The following is a 12743-nucleotide window of genomic DNA, read 5'->3' on the forward strand; positions in this document are numbered from 1 at the left end:
AATGACGCAAAGCGGGCAGACCCCAGACAAATCCACCCCCGGCCCTTCACGATGCAGGCGGTGGCTAGCGGCATTTCAGGCACCTCACTGACAGCTACTGTTGGAGCTGCTGTTATGCCTTGCAGACGTCCACAAGGAGCTCCTGTTGTGCATAAACCCGGTCTCAGCGGGAGCAGAGAGTCTCGGAACATCTGCACAAACACCCAAGCTAGCAGTTCCTCCGGTGTTCATGGCCATCTCGACAGGGAAAGACGCGGAGGATGACAGACGTCACTGAGGTTGACTTAGACAGTACCTGCTGAGTCACCAGCATAGTGGGCTTCCCTGCGCCAGGGTCGTGGGGCGTACCTGGCCGCTAGCATTGGCTGCTGCCAGGAAAGCCGGCAAGGTGCCAAAAGTGCTACGTGGAGGTAACCCTCCACAGCTCCAGTCCAGCTCCCACCAGCCCGTCACCTAGCACAATGACAACACCAAGCTGCCTGCCCAACAACAACTTGCTTGCCCAGCACCACGCCTCAAGCGCACAAGAAACCCCCACTCGCACGACCAACGCTGCCGTCGCCTTTCAGATTAGACATCGCATCGACAAGCCCGTCGCTGTCCGCCAGACCTGCATCCTTGCGCCATGTTCCCTTGCGCCCAGCGCGGCTGATTTGCTCCGTTGAGCTGGCCTGCTGACGACACAGCAGTCTTCCCGTCGACTCCAGGTCGCGCGAGCACGCCCGCAGGCTCACCTCTTTTACGCCATTCGTTCCACCTCGCGTGTTCTTCATCATGGCCGCAGCCAGCCCCCAGGGCGCTGAGAGCACAATGACTGCGCCCGAAAGCCTCGACCTACAGATCATGTCGCCCTCGGCCGGCGTACCCCAGCCCTGGTTGATTCGAGGCATCCCCACCAACACCAGTGTCCGCCAGCTCAAGGAGCGGTTACGCAACGTCCTTGCGGCGAGGCCAGCTGACAATGCGCAACGCCTCATCCACCGAGGTCGCTTGCTCGCCCGCGACGATGACACCTTGTTGGATGTCTTTGGTGTCGATGCTGTACGTGTTGCGCCACCTCCCTGGCTCTGCTCAAACCCGAAACCCCCTCGTGTTTTGGGCCCTCGCTGACATTGTGTGTCTCGTCCTGCACAGATCCGCTCTGCCGAGCATCAAACACTCCATCTCGTACTGAGGGAACCAATGGATGCGCAACCGGCTCCCGCACTCAATCCGGCAGCCTCCGGTGCCGCACCTGACAATGCTCCCCCGCAAGGGCACGCGACAGCTCAAATGCCAGCTTTTGGTCCACAGCCAGTCGGTGTGAATGGGAATCAGACTCAGGCGCAACCAGCGAACAATGTCCACAATCAGCCTCTCCCTCAGCACAATATCCCTTTTGGTGTTGCGCCTCAGGTCCAAGTGCGAATTGGGCATGGGCCATGGCCACCAATCCCAACCATCCCCCATGCGCCAGCGTCCGGGGTCCCTCACTTGCCCATGCATGGCATGCCACCCGTAGGCCAGGCGGCTGGTCTGCCGCCAGGGTACACGCCGCAACAGTTTGCCCAGCACCAACTGCAATGGATGGCCACCATGAACGCGCAGATGGGACAGAGGAGGATGGAGGAGCTCCTAGCCCAGAACCGGGGAAGGCAAGGCCCCCATACGGCTCACGAAGGTATCATTCCTGGAGCAACAGGAAGTCCAGCGCCTGCGGCGTCTGTGAGGACATCCTCTCCATACCAACAAGATGCTACGCGAACTGTCATTCGTGAAGGAGTCGGTCCCAACGGCCAACAGTGGCGTGTTGTAATGAATGAGACGGTTCCCAACCCCCTGATGCGGAACGCAAGGACAAGCTCGCCATTTTCGCGCCCGGATATGCAGCACGGCTTCCAACCACCTGGTGCTAGTAACAACGTTCCCCAGCAGCCGCGATCGGTTCCGCCTAGTGGAGGACCTTTCACTGGAAACGATGTCCAGAGCATCCTCCATCAAGCAGATGTCAATCAGGCAACCAGGACACTGACTGATGCTATGCGCCGGAATGCGAGCACTTCGTCGTTAGCAACTCTGGCCAGCAATCATTCAGCCCATCCTATTCCACCTGGTGTCACCGTACCATCGCGGACTGCGAGCGCCGCCGGCACCCCTGATCCATTGCGAGCGGCTGGTTTCACGAGGCCCATGTTCGCGGTTCCTCCCCCGCCGTTGCCTCAAGCCGCACCAGCGGCAAGAAACCCCGAGGTTTACATACTCTCGTCCCCTTCAGGGCCACGCGCTCTGCTCGTCAACAGCGACCAACAGACATATTATACGCCTCAGGGACGTAGGGCATCGCCTTTTGCAGGAGGGGCGGGCATAGCAGCAGCGTTGTCACCATTCTCTGGTGCAATCCCAACCCCATTAACTCAACAAGTTGGGAACCCGTTTGCCCCGGCGGCACACGGTACACCAGGCCCCCAGACTCCTCATGTACAGAATGATCAGCTTCAAGGGCTACCTGGTGCCGCAGTCCCCCAACAAGCAGCTCCCCAACTAGACAATGTTGTAGCTCAAGCTGGTGTCGCGCAGCCAGGTGTTCAAGCCCAAGAGATCCGCATGATACCAATCTGGCCTCATGTATGGATGATAATCCGACTTGTACTATTTGTCTGGTGGTTCACTACCCCGGAGTCGAGCTGGTCCCGCTGGATCACAGTCATCTCTATTGCAGTTGGCTTATTTCTCGCCAACACAGGAATACTGAACCCACTGATAGAGCAATTCTGGGTTCCTCTGCGAGGACACATCGAAAACCTCATGCCGTTGGCAGACAATCATGGCAGACCGCGCCCTGCTCGAAACCCTGTGGGAGGCGCTGATGCCAACGGAAATGTCGGACGAGCGCGTGAGCCCAACCCGGCGGATACAGCGGCCAGGCTCGTGGAACAGCGGCGCAATGCGAACGCGAACTGGTTGCTGGATATTGTTCGTAGACTGGAACGTGCTGGCCTCATTTTTCTTGCCAGCATTGCGCCAGGTATTGCTGAAAGACACATCGAGCATTTGGAGGCAGAAGCTCGGGCAGAGCGGCAACGTGTGGAAGCGGAAGCGGCGGCGGCGGCAGAAGCAGCCCAGACAGCTGCACAGGCACCGCCCGACGCTCAAGAATCTACTGAGCAAGTCTCAGGTGATAGCGAGGCGCCGGACACGGATGCGCAACCAGAAGATGCAGCCGGTGCAAGCAACGATTTCCAGCCTGCTTCCGCGTCGGCGGGAGAAGTTCGGCAACGGCCTGTTCATGCAACGGATGAGCAGTAGAGGCAGCATCCATGCTTCCTCAGCAGGACCGGCTTCCTGAATAATGGAATCAAGACAAAGAACCGATGGGACCATTGCCAGAAACGATGACGCGGGATTTGAAACATGTACTTATGATTGTTGATTGAGCAAGAACACATAAATGCGCGGCGATAGACGTTCACTTGGGCGAAGTTTAGCGATCATCGTACATATTTTATTTTTATTTTTTTCTGATTAAGTTATACCCATCATTTCCCTGGAAAGCTTTTTTTTCTCAGGTGATAGAGCCGCTATGCTGGAGCAATTCCACCAAATTGGACAAAACTAGAGCTTCGATTCTGGGCTCGAGACGTCGAGCATCGCACCACGTGCCCACAGGGCACCGCCATCAATCTCGATAGCCTCGCCGTTGACATGGCTCCCGGCCCTGCTGGCGAGGTACACGACGACACCGGCAATGTCCTCTGGCCGCCCGAGCCTGCCCATGGGATTGGCCTTTGCATGCTTCTCGAGCCCGCCGCTGAGCTTGAGCAGGCCGGTGGCCATCTTGGTCGGGAACCAGCCGGGGCAGATGGAGTTGACCAGGATGTGGCGGGGGCCGAGCTCGACGGCGAGGTTGCGCCCGAGGTGCAGCACGGCGGCCTTGGACGCGGTATACCCGTACGTGGCCTGCTTGCCGAGCGTGCCGATGCCCAGGCCCACGACGCTGGCGGTGATGATGACCCTGGCCGGGTCCTCGACGGAGGCGCCCTTCTTGAGCATCGGCTCGAACTTCTGCACCGTGTAGAAGACCGACTTGACGTTGAGGTCCATGACCTTGCTGAAGGCGTGCTCCGGGTGCGTCTCGAACGCCTCGCCCCACGTCGCGCCCGCGTTGGCCAGCAGTATGTCGATCGTGTCCGTGTGCTGCTTGACCTGGGCCACGAGCGACTCGATCCCCGCGAGCGTGGCCGAGTCGGCGGGCACGCTGATGGCCTTAGCCCCCGGCTGCAGGTTGGGCAGCGCGTTGAGCTGGGCGACGGCCTCCTCGCAGGCCTTGGCCTTGCGGCTGGTGATGAAGACTTTGCTGCAGCCTGCTTGGAGGAGGCTGTTTGGTTTTATCCCCCGTGTGGCGGGTCAGCTAAGTGGCTCTATTGGTCGTTGGAAAGGTTCGCAGGCGAAGGGGCAACAAACAAACTGGCAGCCCCTCTCTAAGAGCTGCCCGTATTGTGTGAGAGAGTCAGAACCACGGTCTTGAAGTGTGACTTACGCTGAGGCGGCATTGAGACCCAGACCGCGAGAGCCGCCGGTGACGACGGCCACCTTGCCCTTCAGCGAGAAGAGCGACGGGAAGTCGACCAGGTCTACCTCGGACATTGTGAATTGTGGTGGGAGGAAGAACAAGTTGAAGGCGAAGGTTGATCTGGTGGCGAGGAGATTGTGGGAGAGCTCAATTCAACTCGGTGTTCAGGCTTGGCTGCACAATTGATCCCAACTGTGAAAGTGACTGGGAGAGGGCCTGAAGTTGCAGAGTGGAGGAAGAGGTATCTGGGAGAGGCTTGCAACGAACTGATCACAGCCCCTGCACGTCAACTTGGGGCGTTTCCCCGGAGTCGGACATGGGGCTGGGGCGATCTGGGGAGATGCCGAGGCACAACGCCTCAGCGTCGGGCGCTAGCCTGAACGGGCACTTTGTCTCCCCAACCCGTAGCCTTACGGTTGCCCCCAATCAATTGCTGTTCTGAAGTTCACCTGTTCTTGCAGCCACTTGATCGCTCTTGGGATGGATGAATCTATTTTGTCCTTCGAATGTGCCCTTGTCGAGTCTCATGGCATCCGTCTCCGCTCTGATATATGATGTTCATTGCGCGCGCGCGTGTGTGCACCATGTCGCTCCGGCGCAGATATTCTTCATGGCTGCGGTGCCTTTCTGGCGACCCAGTGGCTCGCACTATATACCGTCTGCAACATGCTTTGTGGGTCTTGTACGTATGGTGCCCTGATGTCTGACACTCGTTTTTCCATCACGAAGCCCATCTGCTCAACAAGAGCAATGACTTCCTCTTCGCTGAGCTCGAAGCTCCCCGGATCAGCGATGCCCAGAGAGTTCTTCTCGTCATAGTCTCCCTCACCATCATATCCATGGTGGCCCGGTACCTGGTTCTCCCAATGCCATAGAAGCGGCCCGACGTTGATCAAAACACCGCCTGGTTTCAAGCAGTGCTTGATGACCTGCAGATACCGAATCAAGTTTGGCGCCGTGTCGAGGAAGAAGACTGTCGCTACGGCATCGTACAATTCTTTGTGATTGTCGTCACTGTACAAGCACAGGAAATCGGCCGCACACATCTGCATTGTGCCGGGAGTCTGAGCTTGAGTGAGTGCTGTCGCGGGGTGGATGTCGGGAATCTTGTATGACTTGAATTGGTTGCTGCGGCTTTTGTGGTTGGAGAAGGAGTGAATCCACGGAAAGATCTCATGCTCGCCGGCGCGATGAGCATGGTTGAGGATATACGAAGACGCCAACAGCTGGTGATATGAGATCTCATTTCCCTCGCCGTTATACCCACGTAGGCATAGGTCGAAGAGCAGTCGGCCCAAGCCAGCCCCAGGTACCAAGACACTTAGTGGTGTCCGATCAGGATATCTTGATTTCTCAGCCTCCAATGCCTCAAAGACCGGTCCGTAACAAGCATCACGCTCAGTCGCGCCTTCCGCTGACCAATCGCGGTAGAATTGCCGTAACGTGCTGCGTGCTTTGTCCACGTCCTGGCCTTTGGCTATCCCCGCCCACTCGTCAGGCATTGAAACCTCGGCTCCAGACTGAACCATGCCAAAGGAGATCAGGCCATGCTTGACGATCGTCCGCGCCAGCGCGGCGTTGCTCTCGATGGCGTCGTCCACTCTATTTAGTGTGTCCAGGTAGTTGAACGGAGGTGCTGCCAGCATCTGCCAGTGCGCTTGGGGTAATGCGTAGAACGCCTGCCTGCGAAAATGTGTACTGTTCAGATGTGCAGTTTTGGCATATTGACTACAAGCCAGACGTTAGTCTTTGTCTATTCGTGCACTACTCTAATAGTTTCTTGGGCTCGTGCAGACAGAAGAAGCATCTACACCAACGTCCTAGGCTCAACGACAGCTGACTAACCTGAAGGAATCGAGAGCACAGAATATAACCCTCTCCTCCTCGGGATCCTCGATGGTCTCGTCCACTCCGGCCCAGTGCGACTGCTCTGTTGCCTCGAAGGCCGACTCCGTCTGCGCCATTTTGTCGATGTACCCGCACAATGGTCGTTGGTGTCAGGTTGATGCTGTTGTCTCTTGGATGTTGGACCCTGTGAAGGGTGGCGGGGCCAAGATAAAAGATAGTGGGTGGGATGATGGAGGGGTGGGTGATTATCAAAAGCGCCGTCTCCCGTCAATGCGGACAGGTCATGCTGAAAAAGTGGCTGCTCACAGGCTTGGCGATAGGCGCGGTAGCCCTCACGCAGAGTCTTGACTTTTCTCCATGCTGTTGTCTCTGATGCAGTCATGTTTGCACATGCTGAGGTGGTGCAAATGGCATGATTTGTACAGTAGCTGAGAAGTGCGGCACTGTCACCAACGGGCCGCATCGTCTTGGTGGAGCTCGGCCAGCAGGCATGAGCGCTTGGAGCCCTTCACCTTCCAGTTCCAATGCTGGCAAGACATCGACAAACACCGCTTCGCCTAACCTGAGCCGGCGTGCTGATCACATATCCTAAGTCGCTGGTCACATAATTAGAATCCCTGGACATATGCAGCTACACACGATGGCACACAGACTCGCCACTGATACTCAGGTCTCTTTCGCCCTACCCAGGTCACTGGACACCAAGATCCACTTACGCCTGAGCATCAAGGCCAAAGTCATTGTGCTGTACCTAACTACAGTTGCGGCCGAAGATGTAGGAAAGCCAGTACCGCTTGGCTCGTTCGTGTACGCTCTTCCTAATGCAAGTTATGCCCCTTCAACCATGTCCTACGGGCACGGCGTCCGAGATACTGCTCAGTGTCGCTGACCTAAGCTGCAGAAGTACGACGCACACCAGCCATTATCGACGACGATATATCATGTAGAGGCGACATTAGAATTCACAACACGACTGGCAAAAATCCTGGTTAGGAAGACAGGCATGCCGGTGTATGTGGCCAACTCGATCAGTCTCGTCAACACTGGCCTCGGCGGTACAGTCGAGGAAGAAATGGAAGCATTCAAGCAAGTGGTAGCCGTGATTTCCCGGGAGCTGCGTCAGGCTGGCCTCATAGACCAACCTAATGGCACACTTTCCAACAGCTGAAAAGTATATCATGGCCATAGTGCGTTTCGCTCGTTCGACAGAATCTGGGATTGGGCACAATACCCACCACATTCTACTGAAGCCGCGGCGATTGTTGCTGAAATTTGAGTGAGGTTCATTCGATGAACGACATACGGGATTCCCTACGTCTGTATTTCAAGGGCATGATACTTGTCACATTTTGATTGCAATTTTTCGAATTGGCCCGCTTGGGCAGGTGATCAATACTGAATCGTGATGGCATTGTGTGATTGCCCTGTCATTGTTTCGTCAAACACGAGAAGTGCGAAACAGGAAAGGGGAAAAGGACAAAAGCGTAACATCCAAACAATGGGCAGGTTAGTCCACTCGATTGATCACGTCTTGTATAATACCTGACTCTCAACCAAGCCGCAGCATGTTGACTGAAGGATGTCCATGCTGTGTGGACTTGAACGACAGGAATCGTCCAGGTGTTCCGATTACTATGGTGGTGCAAGGGCCCACCTCCCCTGGCGCCTGTGGGCCTTCCCCACATCGCTATCGTCGCAGATTTCTCTGCCTATCTGAGTGCTCACCCCGCCATGTGCTGCCATGTGCTGCCATGATGCTTCCCCGTTGTCCACCTCGAATCTTACGAGCCGTGGGTCTTCGGGAAGGTTGATTCGCGCATGAACAGACACGATAGATAGACACCTATCGTACTTAGGTCCCTAGAAAGGCATGCGCACTGATTGAGATACTGCCGGGCGTCAACTCAAAAAGCACACCTGTCCATTTCGAGATCAGAGCCATATCCGTTTGATAAGACGGCCACATCGGCAGAGAATACTGTCCACTTCCGTTGGCACGACGGGGGACGGTGAGCAGCGATTCGAGCAATGGACTCTGGCGGGATTCTGAGCATTGACTTCTCCCAAGACTGTGCACCGCAGGCGTCTTGCCGCCACCTGCAGCCGTTGTGTAACCAAGATCTCATGACGAGTGACTAGGACCAGCGAGACGTGCTAGCCTGCTAGGGTCGCGCTGTGGCTTGGCAAGCAGGGAACAGGAAGCAAGCAGGCAAGCAAACCAGAAGGGGACAAGGAAGCAGCAGGGCAGGCGCTTCGGCGCACGACATGACAGATGTTGTATCGATTCGAAATCCGATGATGCAGTTACCACCAGCCGCGGTGCTCAGCTGGGGGAGGTCACTAAAATACATTAACCTAGGACAGGTATCGTGCTCATTGGTGAGCGTAGGAGGTACTTTGTGTGGTGCCCGGAAGTCCGCCCGAGCAGAAGTACCTATGCGGGCGGGGAGGCGGTCCCCTCCCTAAATTGAGGATTTCCTGCTGAAGCGCCCATCACTTTCACTCCAAGCCCCCCACCAGCCAGGACTGCGATTTTGCAGTGGCCCAAGACGACCGCTGGCCACTTCCCACACTGCCCGCCTCGACAGCTCATTGAGGCACCTCCAAGCTCACACCTGGCGACTGCAACTTTGACGGTACCGGCCTTAGGCACTCACGAAACGACGTCGTCCCCGTCAAGTTTCCGGCGTTGACCATCTTTGCGGCCATCGCCACCTCGTGCCCCGCCAACCTGCCCGTCATGGCGTGGTCACCGTCGCCAGAGTCCCTGAGGCAGCTCGCGCAATGCCTCAAGGACTCGCTCAGTGGCTCCGACAAGAATGCCCAGAAGCAAGCCGAGATTGTAAGCACACAGTGTCGCACCCACCGCTTGACTGCGCCGCATCGTGATCCATATCTAGAATACTCGTCCTTCTCCTGGTGACAAGAACAGTGCGCTAAACTCCTGTCTTCATAGATGTTGAACCAAGCCAAGGAGTCGCCCGATATCAACAACTACCTTGTGTATCTCTTCTCGAGTGCTGATGCTCCCGAGGGGCTGCAGACAGCTCCAGCCGACTACCACCTCGTGCGGAGCGCCGCCGCAATCATGTTGAAGAACAACATCAGGACCGCATTCAAGCAGATCCCCGAGTCCAGCCTATCTCTGATCAAGTTGTCGGTACCCATGACGCTGCAGGACAAGAACTCGCAGATCCGCAACTACGCTGGCAATATCGCTACGGAGCTCATTCGCCGCGGTGGACTCATGAGCTGGCCTGAATTGCTGCCAGAGCTTCTCAAGATGATTGGAAACGAAACAGGTCAGGTGCCGAATGAGGGCCAAGAGGGTGCGATGGCGGCTTTGTCGAAGATCTGTGAGGACAACACAAAACTTCTCGAGCGTGAGCTCAATGGCCAGCGCCCGCTCAACTTCATCCTGCCCAAGCTCATCGAGGCCACCAAGAACCCGTTGCCCAAGGTCCGGGCTGGTGCTCTCTCGGCAATCAACGTTTTCACACCACGCCAATCTCAGGCGATGTACAACTCTATCGACGACCTGCTACAGGCTCTCTTTGCTCTTGCTGCAGACTCCCATCCTGATGTCCGCCGCCAGGTCTGCCGGGCCTTTGTCCAGCTTGTCGAGACTCGCCCTGATAAGCTCCAACCTCATCTATCTGGCCTTGTCGATTACATCATTTCACAGCAGAAGGATGACGATGAAGAGTTGGCGTGCGACGCTGCCGAATTCTGGCTGGCCGTAGGCGAGCACGAGAACCTTTGGCAATCTTTGACGCCTTACATCGAGAAGATCATCCCTGTTCTTCTTGACTGTATGGTTTACAGCCCAGAGGATATTGCCCTGCTTGGTGGTGCGTCAGATGATGAGGAGGAAGAAGATCGACAAGAAGACATCAAGCCCCAATTTGCGAAGAAGTCGTCGGCGCGTAATGCGGAGAACTCGTCCGACGCTGCTGAGAACGGCAATGCGTACCAGAAGCTGGCAGATATGGACGATGATCTCGAGGACGGCGAGGTGGATGAAGACGACGATGACGACGCGAGCCCGGACGAGAAGTGGACCTTGCGAAAGTGCTCCGCAGCTGCCCTAGACGTGTTTGCCCGCGACTATCGGAGCCCGGTCTTCCAATGCATCCTGCCTTACCTAACAAAAAACCTCAAGCATGAAGAGTGGCCGTACAGAGAGGCTGCTGTTCTGGCGCTGGGCGCCGTTGCTGAAGGCTGCATGGACGTCGTCACACCTCATCTTCCTGAACTCATCCCCTATCTGATCTCGCTGCTCAATGATCCCGAGCCGGTCGTTCGTCAAATAAACTGCTGGACCCTGGCTCGATACTCGTCTTGGGCTGCCAGCTTGGCCGACCCAGCGCAAAAGCAACAATACTTTGAGCCTATGATGGAGGGTATCCTGCACAAGATGCTCGACAAGAACAAGAAGGTGCAAGAGGCAGGAGCTTCGGCATTTGCAAACCTGGAAGAGAAGGCAGGCAAGAAGATGGAACCCTACAGCGGGCCTATCATCCAGCAGTTCGTCAAGTGTTTCGCAAAGTACAAGGACCGCAACATGTACATTTTGTACGACTGTGTGCAGACCCTCGCCGAGGCCATCGGCCCAGTCCTCGCCCAGCCCGAGCTAGTCAACGCTCTGATGCCAGCTCTTATTGAACGCTGGAGGAAGCTCGATGACCAGAGTCGCGAGCTCTTCCCACTCCTGGAGTGCCTGTCGTACGTCGCCATGGCACTCGGAGACGCATTCACTCCCTTCGCCGAGCCGGTCTTCCAGCGCTGTGTTCAGATCATCCACCATAATCTCGAGGCCACCCTTGCGCTAGCCACCAATCCGTCTTTGGACGTGCCCAACAAGGACTTCCTTATCACAAGCCTGGACCTTCTTAGTGCAATCATCCAGGCTCTAGAGTCCGAAAAGGCCTCGAAACTTGTTGAGCAGTCTCAGCCAGCTTTCTTCGAGCTTCTGATTCTTTGTATGGAGGATCCCAGCGACGAAGTCCGGCAGTCTGCCTATGCTCTCCTTGGTGACTGCGCCAAGTATGTGTTTGGACAGCTCCAGCCCCTCATTGGCAAGGTAGTTCCGGTTCTCTTGAGGCAGCTCGATCTCGAAAGCATTCTCGACGAGGATATCGAGAGCGGTTTCAGCGTCGTGAACAATGCTTGTTGGTCTGCTGGCGAGATTGCGATCCAGCCAAGCGCTGATTTGACCCCTTTTGTGGCAGACCTGTTTGAGGGCTTCTACAAGATCATTACGAACCCTGGAATCCCCAAGGGCGTCACAGAGAATGCCGCCATTGCCCTTGGCCGGCTAGGATACAGTTGCAGCGCACAGCTTGCACCACATCTCGGTCAGTTCGCTGAAGAATTCTTGGCGTCGATGGATGATGTCGACCCATCAGATGAGAAAGTCACTGCCCTCCGCGGATTTGTCCAGATTGTGGAGCACAACCCGCAAGCAATGGAGAAGTCACTGCTCCACTACTTTACGACAGTGGCGAGATATCGAGATCTCAAATTGCGAAACAATGCGAAGAGCGCCCTGCACGACGAATTTCTGAAGGTATGATGAAATCTAATCCAACAGATTAGTATATACTAACATTGCGGGTTTAGACGATCAACATTTACCGCCAAATGATCCCCCAGTTCGATCAATTTCTCTCGCAACTCCAACCACAAGACCAACAGGCTTTGCGCACCACGTATGGCCTATGAGCAAATACCATGAGGGGCGACATATCACGAGCGCTTGGTGCCTTGTCGCTGGGGGCCTTCAAGCAGGCATCGTGCCATTCAAGCATTCTTCAGCACATAATTGGGGATACCAATACGCCAGCAGACCTTGGCATGAGATGTTGCGTGGTGATCGACACAGCTCACAAGAGCTACTCTTGCGATTCCGGCGTTGGGGCGAAGTCGTTACGGGAATGATCTTATAGAACGATATGTTGCACGATAACATGCCTCGTCCCAAGAGGCGTGCTCATGTAAGGGGATGCTGTATGAAAGTCGACCTGGTCAGCAGCGGGGATCAAGGAAAGACGAGACAAAAGGACGAAGTCACAGCTGAGACTCAAGAAGGAATGTCGATGGCGAGGACAAAAACCTCCATGGATTTTTGAGCCGGTAAGCGGAGTCTTGATGGCGAAACAGCTGGACACGTAACTGGTTCAGCCACAGAAGGACCATTGCCACGGAGGATAGCATACTTGAGCTTTGCAAAATTCATTTCGGAGTACCCAAAACCAATTAGATAGGTAGATAGCCATGCATTTGCATCCATGCGAATTTGAGTTCCATTGACTTGCCACAAGATGTTCTTACACTGAAAGCAAAC

At 55.8% G+C, this 12743-nt stretch overlaps 5 protein-coding genes across 5 annotated transcripts; 3 read left to right on the forward strand and 2 right to left on the reverse strand.

Moving 5' to 3' along the window:
• Positions 1 to 443: 443 nt before the first annotated feature.
• B0I36DRAFT_321312 (uncharacterized protein) lies at positions 444 to 3477 on the forward strand. Its single transcript, XM_046153680.1, has 2 exons — positions 444 to 1041; positions 1135 to 3477. Exons 1-2 carry the CDS (start codon positions 775 to 777, stop codon positions 3283 to 3285), a joined length of 2418 nt encoding a protein of 805 aa, XP_046014207.1. The 5' UTR covers positions 444 to 774; the 3' UTR covers positions 3286 to 3477.
• B0I36DRAFT_321313 (oxidoreductase) lies at positions 3478 to 4876 on the reverse strand. Its single transcript, XM_046153681.1, has 2 exons — positions 4517 to 4876; positions 3478 to 4354 (listed from the first exon to the last, which is right to left on the reverse strand). The coding sequence occupies exons 1-2, from the start codon at positions 4621 to 4623 to the stop codon at positions 3592 to 3594; spliced, it is 870 nt and encodes a 289-aa protein (XP_046014208.1). The 5' UTR covers positions 4624 to 4876; the 3' UTR covers positions 3478 to 3591.
• Positions 4877 to 5157: 281 nt separating this feature from the next.
• B0I36DRAFT_241134 (N2227-like protein-domain-containing protein) lies at positions 5158 to 6513 on the reverse strand (the record flags this gene model as incomplete). Its single annotated transcript, XM_046149823.1, has 2 exons — positions 5158 to 6277; positions 6395 to 6513. 2 exons carry the CDS (start codon positions 6511 to 6513, stop codon positions 5158 to 5160), a joined length of 1239 nt encoding a protein of 412 aa, XP_046014209.1.
• A 389-nt stretch (positions 6514 to 6902) lies between these two features.
• B0I36DRAFT_321316 (uncharacterized protein) lies at positions 6903 to 7765 on the forward strand. The gene is made up of 2 exons (XM_046153682.1): positions 6903 to 7220; positions 7299 to 7765. Exons 1-2 carry the CDS (start codon positions 7023 to 7025, stop codon positions 7563 to 7565), a joined length of 465 nt encoding a protein of 154 aa, XP_046014210.1. The 5' UTR covers positions 6903 to 7022; the 3' UTR covers positions 7566 to 7765.
• A 1372-nt stretch (positions 7766 to 9137) lies between these two features.
• On the forward strand, positions 9138 to 12121 carry B0I36DRAFT_240674 (armadillo-type protein; the record flags this gene model as incomplete). Its single annotated transcript, XM_046149779.1, has 3 exons — positions 9138 to 9239; positions 9354 to 11966; positions 12020 to 12121. The coding sequence occupies 3 exons, from the start codon at positions 9138 to 9140 to the stop codon at positions 12119 to 12121; spliced, it is 2817 nt and encodes a 938-aa protein (XP_046014211.1).
• Between the last annotated feature and the right edge of the window lie 622 nt (positions 12122 to 12743).

Source organism: Microdochium trichocladiopsis (genome assembly GCF_020744255.1).
Source record: "Microdochium trichocladiopsis strain MPI-CAGE-CH-0230 chromosome Unknown B0I36scaffold_4, whole genome shotgun sequence".
NCBI classification, from domain to species: Eukaryota; Fungi; Ascomycota; class Sordariomycetes; order Xylariales; family Microdochiaceae; genus Microdochium; species Microdochium trichocladiopsis.